We start from the raw sequence: 11,275 nt of genomic DNA, 5'->3' as shown, positions 1-11,275 counted from the left end.
AATCATCAATAAACACATGGTTTCTTTTTGGCATTTTAGAGATTAAATGAATTTAATATACCGCGCATTCTTTCATTCAGCAGTGCGCTGAGCAGTTGCTGCCGGAAATGACGTTTTCGCTGTTGACGGTTGAAAACACTTTTGCCGGAGAAAGAGCTATCTCAAAATGGCTGATATAAACAATGTTTTTCTTTCTTCTATATTTACGCGCATATTAGAAGAAAGGCCATTAAGTTCGATGTTATTTATAAGAAAACAAGGAAATGATGATTTATTAATGGCATTGGCTATGACTGATTCCCAACAACGAAGAAAGCGTGCAAAAATCGTTGGTTACGTTCACAATATCGTACCACAGTATTCGAATGAAATCTTTAAAAGCCATTTTCGTATGTCACGATTAAAAATCTGCTTATTTAAAAGAGCAAAAAACTGATTATTATTTGGTAGTCGAAAAAGATACTTTCTCATGGATGCTTCCATCTTGTAAGCACTATTTTTAGCGTAATCGAGAGGTGCTGCTAGTGCGCTGAAAGAGCACCTTAAGCGCGCTGACAGTAGGCTTAATAATTGAACACATGCGCTAAAAGGGCTGCAAACGCTGAATAAAAGAATGCGCAGATACTGTACGAAATAATTGCAAATGCCGATCAGCAATTTGAACTCGACTAAGAGATGACATGCACAGCAATGACGTGGCCAGTGTAAGTTTCAGTCTTGCCAACTCTAATTGAAACAAAATATCTAAAAAAAAAAATGAAATAAAAATATCTAGATGTCATTGACTACGTGCTATTATAAATTCTGTGAAAAAATATCTGAATGACAAAATAAAACATCTAAATTCATTAGGCCATATGCTATAAATTTTTGAGGAAAACATATAGACAACATTAAAAGTACGATCTAGATACGAAATATTTAGATTGACAACAGTGAGTGTAACAGAGGGGTAAAGTGCCAAATCGCCATTTTACTCGAGGCTGCACTATTTTTACTTCTTGTATATTCGGCACTTTAAAATTTTACCAAATAACCGGGACAAAATGACAAACTGGCCGGGACGCTGGGACAACATAGTCAAACTGGGACAATCCCGGTCAAAACGGGACGTCTGGTAAGCCTATCATTGTGGCCATTATGTGCGCTGCCATTGACACCACCCACCATCACCTCCATTTGGAGTGGTGTCACTCTCAACAATTGGAACCAGGTTGTCTTTGGCAATGAATCCAGATTCAGTTTAGGTACCAACAACGAACACGTTCATGTCTGAAGGTCCCATGGTGAATGCCTTAATCCCGCCTACACTTTGGAGTGGTACACCTCCCCTATAGCTGGTGTGATGGTCTGGGATGCCATCATATACAACAGCTGGTCACCTGTAGTAGTGATACAAGGGATTAAGACAGCTCACACATGTTGCCTCTCATTGAAGGGTTTCCAAGATCAATTTTCCAATGGGACAATGCTCAACTACAAACAACAAGGGTGTCAGGGGACTGCCTCTGTCATATTGCCACACTTCTCTGGCCTGCCTGGTCCAGATTTCTCACCAATCAAACATGTCTGGGATTGCCTGAGAAGCCAAGCTGGACAATCTAGGACAGGGGTGGCAAATCTTTTTGAGCCCATGTGCCATATAGTAAGCATACTTAGCTTTAGCCTTTTGTTGATGGGGGTAACAATCTGTGTACCCCAAGGTCACACGAAACCACTAGGGTACTGATTTGTTGTTAACCTGGTAAAAATCCAATTCATTATAATATTTATACCACAGATGTCAGCACTTCACTGCATCTTATTGTCCATCCTTTGTTTCACATATTTTTGTCAGGTGGTGTTTTGTTGACCTACAAACTGTTAGTGAATGCTTTTTCCCCTACTTTATTTTTTTATCTTTTTTTTATTTTTAGCATATTCATGCAATAATAATACTATAATAAGTTTCATTCATGCTATAATAAGTCAACATATCATAAATATTCAAGTTGTAATTTTCAGTTGTGACATTTTATATACAGTGGGTGATCGATTAATGAACAGATCGGATAACAAACACTTTCGCAAAAGATTTTTATGATCGGACAACGAACACATGATCGGATAACGAATACCCCACAAAACAAACACAAGAAAAAGCGACATAAAATAATGAATACCGATTGGTCTTCCCTTATCTTTGGGAAACAATTTGAAACTTTTCGGAGTGTGGGAGACATCAACATCGATGCTCAAGCCGGTATATACCAATCGGATAGTATTCCTCCGAACTTTGAAACTCTTCCTTGTAATTCCAGCCTTTTATTTTTCTGACAAAACAATTCTTTTATGTATTTGCGAGACTGTCGGATAGGCACTTGTTAAGTTTTGTGTCTGTTTTTTCTTTTCAAAAGGTGAGAGTATAAGCAAAGGTAGAGAGTGGGCAGAAGATGACTAATGTTGCTAGGCAGTATGGCTTGAACAGGTCTACAGTAGGCTGCAGTTCAATCTTATTTAAGAAAAATACTGTATAATCAAAAAGACTCAAGCAGCTAAAGGAGTAACAAAAATCACATCTGAGAAATAAAGAACATCGAAGAGTTCATAATGGAACTTGAAACGGATCTGACGACAGAAGAACGCCAAGAACCCTTGAATGAAGAACAAGAAACTTGACAAGTTATATTTTCTTCTGAAAAAGAAGATTAATGCCGATATCTATTATTAAAGATCCTTTGAAGAAGTGGGAGGATGTCAGAACAATGGTCTTAAAATGGCATCGAAACCAGATTGAAGCTTGGGGATTTCTACAATTGAAATGCTATTAATTACTTACGAAAAATCCTGAAGAAAAGAGAAAAGCAATCAACATTAGACAGATTCTTTAACCCTTTCAAATGGAAAAAACATGACTAATAAAAACGCAAGACTGTATGTATGTATTTTTATTATTACATATAAACAAACATAGTAAGAAAGTATATATGTTTTATTTTTGGGGGTCTCCAGAACGAATTAATTAAATTCCCATTAAAACCTATGATAAATAGCTAATCGGTTAACAAACAATTCGGATAGCGAACAAAGTCTTGGAATGGATTATGTTCGTTAACCGATCATCCACTGTATTTTTTATTTTTTTAAATTTTAATTCAAAATACTGGCGATTGTTACATGTATTACTACTGATAATCATATGTTTATAAAAATTTTGATTTTTGTTCGATATCATGTGAAAAAAATATATTAGTTGATAGCAGAATAAAAGTTTTGATTCCAAACATTTGATATAATGTGTGATAATTTCAAAACAAAACAACATACATGCATAAATGTTATACGAAGTCGTACAAAACAATATTCCACATCGTTCCGGCTTAGTGCCAGAAACAAATAATGTAACAGGAGAATGTTAAATCTGACAAAAAGTCACAAATTTTCAAGTTGTAAATTTCAGTTCTATGATAATATATATTTTTTTCTTTTAAATTTTCTAATAAAATTTATTGGAAAATATTTCAACTAGAAATAGATATACTTTGGTCAACTCACAAAATACACATTAACTGGAAGTCAGTCAAGCAAAGGTTAAAGATGTTTATGCATGTCAAAGTTTAAATATCATTATTCAAAGTCTAAATAAATGAAATTAATACACTAATCAGAATAAATGTAAAAAAGCAATATAAAAAAAGATCAAGTGATAAATCAAAATCATATGATACCTTATATGACAGATGATTTCTGCTTATATGCCACTTTTGGCACATGGGCCATTGCCACCCTAGACTAGAAGTTTGGCCAAACTAGAAAACCACTTTGAAGCAACTGTGAACCAAGATGCCGCAGGACACCATACGGCACCCATATGCCTCCATGTCTGCCCGTATCACATTGTGCATTTGTGCTAGAGGTAGCCCAACAGGGTACTAGAACCTCTTCTCATTTGTTGTTTTTCTTGCAGTAAGTGATCATTTTGCTTTCATTTTGTAATCACTTACTTATATCACCATTACACTTATACATGTACAATTTTGTTCTATTCTAACAACAACTCCTTGGTATACTAATTTTTATGGCAACGAGCATACTTATTCTTAATGCTTCTATATCTACAAATACATGCCTAAGTGACCGATTTAAAAAAAAATAAACTTGAAATTACTACAATTTGATAATTATTGCAACAACTTTTATGCAGAAAAATGGTTGTAAAATGGTTTTATTTGACAGATCATATTTCAGCAGAAGAGGTGTGTTCTACAGGGTGATTTTCTCACTAGGAAACCCAAACATTCCTCACTAACTGGAGCCATTTTTGACATTTCTTTAGGAAAACTCCATTTTGCAAGTACAGGATAAGTGCACGTAAATTTTCAGAGTAAACCATAAAGCAACGATATGCTTATTGAGGAATGTTTGGATTTCCTCAGAGGGAGAAGCACACTGTGGTTCGTTTACAGTAGGAGTCAAGATAAATAGATAGTGTGAATCAGTGAACTCTATTTTCTGCCCCTACTTTGTATAATATTATGTTACTGTTGTTGGCATAGTAATTATTGAATTGTTGAAATCATTCCATCAATCCAAACACTACATTTTCTTCTATTGATAGAAGTAATATTTTATCATTTAATTTTTAACAAATTTATTTTTGTTGAGATTTTACTTCTTTTATATTTGTATACATCCATGGTGGCCAAACCGAGGCTCTTCTGGACCGGTATATCCCTATCTCTCTGCCTAATATTGCAGCGGCACACTTTTCCCACCGTGTCATTCATGGTGCAGGGGTTACTGTCTTCGCCTATCAAATGGAAGGGTTCCAGTTCACACCTTGTTGATGTGGTTTTTCTTTTGTCGTGTATGTTCTCCTAGTCTGAGAACACATGTTAATTTGTTATCATTTACATATTTCAACCATGTCTGCACGGTATATAATTGCGAGCTCTCAGGTAGAGGACAATTATTCTCTAGCACTGCAAGCTGCAGTGATTGTACATTCTCTGAGTGAATAAACACCCCTTTGTGTTCCTAACGACTGGTTGCTGTTCATCTATGCGACAATATCTATACACACAGTATGTGGGTTATATATAAAACAACATTCCAATATAGGATGTGGCTCTCGTGTATTTCTGATATGTGGTATATGGCTCTATTGTAACAAGGTTTGACCACCCTTGATATATACTACAAATTATTGATCTAATGTTTCCATTCAGTTGAACGAACAAAGCCTAAGGACCCAGATTCAAAAATCGGTCTAAATTCTCAGATTTTCGTGGAAAAGTTGACCCAAACACCAAACCTCATCATCCAACAACCCCGTAACAGATCTGCTCCATGCCATAATGGACATGAATTTTGTCCTCTTACTGCCAACTAGAAACTGCAGTTCTGGAATCTGGATCAAAATGTCAACTCCAAAATACCAGGATTAATTATACATAAATTCTGAGATTTTGAGTTTGATGTCGTACCTCAAAATAATGGAATAAAAGATGCTGGCGACTTGTTCAAAAGCAATCGAGCCATATAGATAACTAAATTTTTATTTTGAATAGCTAATTTGTGCTTAATTTTGTTTATGTATATTTTATACATAAAATGATATGGAGATAGTTCCAACATATACAGAGCTAAGACAATTCATACTTACACACAAAATTGAAAAATTGATTACACATTTTCTTTGGCTAATGCTTTAAAATCTTTACTACAGCATTTTGTATAAGTATATATGTATTATTCCTTACTTATCATAACATAGAATCTATCAGTCATCTTTCCTCCAATGTAGGATCATCTCTAATGTATGTGAATACAGAGCGAATCAGAAAATTTGCACATATAAACTACATACTAAAATAAGCAAACAGTCCTAGTAAACATAGACACCAAAACTATCCATTTTAATAATAATTGGTATTCTAAATGCCGAACACCTTATAACGCTGAGATATATTTATTAAAACACAAACGTTTTCAGCCTAATGTAATAGGCCATCATCAGGTGAATTTGCTGTCGAACACCTTTTGAAAATTCTGTTAAATGGAACTTTCGAACCTTATAAATTGAAAATTATAACGTAAAATAAATTAACCAATCAATACACAAAATAACTATAATAAATAAATTAAAGCCATATTAATATAAATAATAAAATAAGGCGATATAAAAANTCTATAATCCTTTGAGTCAAAACTCCATCTTTATTTAGTATTCCTTCCAGCGTTGCAAGATTTGGCTACATTGCGCCAATGTGGCTACTTTTTTAGTTTAACGTAAAAAAATATCATTTGGCGCTTTGGCTACTTTTGGGGCTACATATCATTTATAAATATATTAGTCGAATAAAAATGCACTTTAAAATGGTGTTTCGTCGCTTTTTATTAATCAGAGACTCAAATAAAGCAAATATTTAGATTTTATCAAATAAATGAATTTATCTATTTCTAAGTAAAAATTGAAAGTGACTGTAGAAGTAATTTTTTAAAATATCCTATTTCGTGATAAAGTTTTAATACTTATTATTATAATCTAGACATGTTAATCCTTAAATATACTTGTATATTGAACCACAAGTATATATTATATATACTTGTGGCCCAAAACTCCATGACTTCTTCCAATGCGGCCCAGAGAAACAAAAAGGTTGGACACCCCTGCTTTACAAGCTTGTTATTTACATCATTGTCTTGATGCATGCAACTGCTTTATTTTACAGGTTTCATTAGGCACATTTGAGTTAGAAAAATACAAATACTGTTTTTATTTCAATTTTATTAGTAATGGATACAAATTCAATTTTTATAAATAATTTTCAAAGTAATTATTTGATGGTAACCTATATTCTTCACAAAATCTACTTATCAGATCTAAATAATTCATATCTGCTTTAGTATATCAATAAGAAACATACATATAAGTTAAAACAGTGCTTCAAACAGCAATACCTCATTACAAATTCATTGATGAACATTCAGAATTTGTTCTCTCTAGGACTAGTGCTGAGATTCACTGTTAAGGAAATTTTGAATTAAAACGTGTCGCATTCGATTGAAATATTTTCTTGAACTGCCATTTCTCTCAAATGGGTGCTCGTTACATTTTTTTATAAATTATTTGATTACATTTCAATATGACTTAAATCAATGGTTTATGTGTCATCCTTGGATTACTAGCAGTTCACGAGGTGCACCAGATAGTCTGCAAAATTACTCCTGCCGACCTACTCCATTTTCTGAAATGCAATCTATGCCATTTAGCCAGAGAAAACATTTTCCCATGTAAATCTTATTGCTTGCATTACATTAATGGATAGACAAAATATTTTGTCCTACAATCTCTGTCTAAAATGATAGTTACAAGATAAAACAAACCAGGACATATATGGTCTATGGTTCATCTGTAACTCAGTTTAAGTGATCTGCAGACTGATAACTTTGACAACGACTGTCTTAAATAATAGCAAGACTTTAGCCAAATTTAAGATCTAAAAACAGCTTCTCATTGTCAGACCAATATTAATTTCATTTCTGGCTTAAGTTTATAATTATACAAAGTTTTAATTCAAAATTTTTGAAAATATTTTAAAAACAGTGGCTAAACTGAAAGTTTTATTTCTGCTTAAATGCACATTTTGTAAATTTATGCGAATAATTTTTTGAATTTCTGCTTGTTTTAATGGCAAGATTTTCTCTCTTAATGCCAACAAACTGCCAGATTTGTCAGGCTATATTAAGAGTAGTTTAATAATCTGGCCGATCATTTCGTATTAATTAATAATCAGGTTATTGGATTTGTTGTTATAGATTTTATCTCTGCCTGGCATTGTCGACACACTACCAGAAATGTGAATCATCTGTACACAAACAAAATAAATCAAAAGAAGCTAATGTTGTAGGAGAAACTGAGATAAAATCTTACTGTTTGTTTTCTTAAATTAGATCATTTGTATATCAGAATGAGAAATTGCAAGCTTACAATTGAAAACACTTTGCTTACATCAAAAGAAATCTGACATAAATATAGATAATATTGATTTACATAATCATATAGTTATACAGTAGAACGTCGATTTTCCGAATCAATTGGGGACTGGGGTTGTCTGGATAACTAATATTTCGGATAACTGATTTACGTACAAAAAATAGTTTAACGTATCCGATGTCAAAATTTTTCTCCGTTGCGTGTCGCTTCGCGTTGAATTTTTGTCGATGTTAAGCCTAACAAAGACTATTGTATCGTTAAAAATTATTTTTTTATTTTGTACAAACAAAATAAATATATTGAAAAATATAAAAACAATAAAAAATTATACTTCAGATGTTAATTTAGTATCAAAACGTAAAATATTTGAGTAGCCCAAGACATAGCCAAAGATTGAAGCGCCACAGCACTGGCGAAAATTTAAATTTGCCGACTGGAATTCTTTCGGATGATTGACGTTTCGGATGATTGACTTTCGGAAAATCGACGCTCTACTGTATTTATATTATAATAACTGGTAGTACCTACCCATTACATAATTTTGCATCCAGTTCTCCATTGAACATTTCTCTTGCAGGCCCATCCAGAAAATGCTCATCTACAAGATTTTCTGTGCATCTCTCTTCAAAACGATTGGCTTCGTTACTTGATGGTTGCCCGTACTGTATTTCTTTTAACTCTTCGTTGCCGTGAGATTTATAAATATCATTTATAGATGGAAGTGGAGAAAATCTGTTTTTTAATTGACAGATAGCATTGCTATAGTTAGAAGACACTTCGTGCGGACTGAAATTTAAAAGTATTAGCTTTATTATAAAACAAACAATACCAAACAATGCTTAAATCTAATATAGATACCTCGATTTAAGTCGCACTGGAGGTGACGGAGGATGACGATTCCCATAATCTCTTCTACCAACATGGTCATCAGAACTAAAATCGCAAGAATTAAGAGTGTCTAGACTAGGAACGCGAATTAAATTCGTTGACTGAAGCTTAGAATATCCACTAATTTTTGTCGAAAGCGTAGACGAGGTGCCCATGCCACTGTCAATAGAGTCTTGTATTCTAAGCTGTAATCAAAATTAATTTATTAATGGTAAAAACATTTATATAACGCTTATTTATTCACATAAAATAAATAGATGTATTTATTATAAATTTTAGATGGTCTGTGTCTAAATCAAAATAAAACAATTTTCTTTAATTCACTGTAAATTAGCAGTGATGTCAAAAATTCTTTAATTCTGTAGTGTACATTTATACAAGATGATCAAATAAGAATAGAAATTACAAGAAGTAACAATAACTTTGGTGGTACAACAAGTCAAACTTGGCAATACCACAAGCTGGCATTGCAACAAGTACTGCTTGCATACAGCATTGAATCAAAATTTACAGCATTACTTAACTCCTCATGCTACTTTTTGTAAGTTCTAAGTTTGTTTGATCATCTGGTATTATGATTAATTAAGTATGTATGATAAGAAACAATAAACGTTATCTTATGGTATTAAAAATATTATAAAAGCTTATTTTTGAAAGTTAAAATATATTCTAAACACTGACAATTTTACTTCAGAAAATTTTGAAATCATTGAAACATAAGTAAAAGAAACTNGACAATGAGTTGGTCCTAACACGAGCGGACAAGAGTAAGCATATGGTTATAATGGAAAGAAAAAGCTATAACAGAGCTTTGGAAGAATACGTTAGAAGAACAGAATGTGAGCGAGTTAATAAAAGCATTGTCACAAGCGTAGACAGAAGAGTAAAAAAACTTGAACGAGCACCATTAAGTTCCGCATTAACTTTTCTTAAACGATCGCATAACCCAAACCCAGCAATTCCAAGAATATTTGCTTTTGCAAAAATACATAAGGAAGGCAAAGAGGTCAGACCAGTGGTGGAGAAATGCAGAGGGCCCACGTACATTTTGGAAAAACGTTTACATAGATTCATTTCGGATCAATTATTGAACAGTGATCTTGTTGCGAATAACCCGACCATTGTCGTTAAGGAGTTGCAAGAGTTAAGTTTAATGGATGAAGAAGTTGGGTCCGTTATGGATTTTGAAAGCCTGTATCCGTCGATAAGGATAGAATCATGTTACGAAGCTTTAATCGAATTTATGCTCCGCATAAAACCAGAAATTGGTGCATTTGAGAATGATTTAAAAGAATTAGCCAATTTGATATGTTATGAGTCCTTCTTCAGCTATGACAAGCAAGTATACAGACAGAAAAAAGGCGTACCGATAGGAAGCCCAATGTCAGGGTTGTTATGCGAACTGGTTTTACGCAACTTAGAAAAACAAGTTGTTAATAGCTTCAAAAAAGATATTGTATTCTACAAAAGATATGTGGACGATGTGTGCATTATATGGAGAAACGGCGAAAGAGTACACGAGTTTATACAGGTTATTAACAACACCAACAAGGATGGTTTGAAACTAAAACTAGAGCAGAAAAGTCACGAAAGAATACATTTTCTAGATATAGATATACAATTAAAAGGAGATGGCATAACAACGAGCATTTACATAAAACCTACGCACAATCCTCTTTACATACCAGCTAATTCGAATGACCCGCATGAATACAAAATGTCAGCATTTCGAGCACTAATTAGGAGAGCGTTTACTCATTGCTCCAATAGATTGGATAGGAATAAGGAGATAGACAGAATTAAAGAAGTAGCTACAAATTTGGGTTTCTGCAGAAGTACAATTGAAGGGCTAGTAAAAAGTTATGAAAGAGGAAAGAAACGAAGAACTGGAACAGATCAATTTAAAATCACAAAATTTACGTATAATAAAAACATCAAGGACATCATGAAGCAAATTTCAGATAAAAAACGATCCAAAATTGTTTACAAAAGAGGTCCTAACTTATACAGTATACTTAGAAACGACAAAGACAGGCTTAAGAAAGAAGAAACAGCGGGCGTGTATAAAATTCCTTTTGAAAACCAACAGCTAGGAATTATGAAGGACTATATTGGGGTTACTAGACGAAATTTGGCTATTAGGCTTAAAGAACACAGATATGACATTAGTAAAGGACATTGCACCACGATTTTGTCAAATATGGCACAAGCGGAGGCGTCTGTAGTGAAATGGAATGAAGCATCTATTCTAAAGACGTTGCGGTCCCCATCTTTGGCGTTGCAACATGAAAAAATTGAAATTTATAAGAGTAAATTAAGAGACGGCTGTATTAATGCAAGGGATGCTGATAGTTTACCTTCGGCGTGGAAGTTCCTTGTAAAAGAAAAGTTAAAACACACAAATTATTA

General features: G+C 33.4%; 2 protein-coding genes across 2 annotated transcripts; one reads left to right on the top strand and one right to left on the bottom strand.

The window, feature by feature from the left end:
• Positions 1–8,502: 8,502 nt before the first annotated feature.
• Positions 8,503–9,055, bottom strand: LOC111637129. The gene is made up of 2 exons (XM_023382546.1): positions 8,837–9,055; positions 8,503–8,764 (listed from the first exon to the last, which is right to left on the bottom strand). Exons 1-2 carry the CDS (start codon positions 9,019–9,021, stop codon positions 8,503–8,505), a joined length of 447 nt encoding a protein of 148 aa, XP_023238314.1. The 5' UTR covers positions 9,022–9,055.
• A 586-nt stretch (positions 9,056–9,641) lies between these two features.
• On the top strand, positions 9,642–11,215 carry LOC111637128. Its single transcript, XM_023382545.1, has 2 exons — positions 9,642–11,087; positions 11,207–11,215. The coding sequence occupies exons 1-2, from the start codon at positions 9,642–9,644 to the stop codon at positions 11,213–11,215; spliced, it is 1,455 nt and encodes a 484-aa protein (XP_023238313.1).
• The last annotated feature ends 60 nt before the right edge of the window (positions 11,216–11,275 follow it).

This window comes from Centruroides sculpturatus, unplaced genomic scaffold (genome assembly GCF_000671375.1).
Source record: "Centruroides sculpturatus isolate CEXI.00-Female unplaced genomic scaffold, Cexi_2.0 scaffold1093, whole genome shotgun sequence".
Taxonomy (NCBI): Eukaryota; Metazoa; Arthropoda; class Arachnida; order Scorpiones; family Buthidae; genus Centruroides; species Centruroides sculpturatus.
Note: the sequence above shows the minus strand (reverse complement) of the source record. Positions and strands in the feature narration are given on the sequence as shown.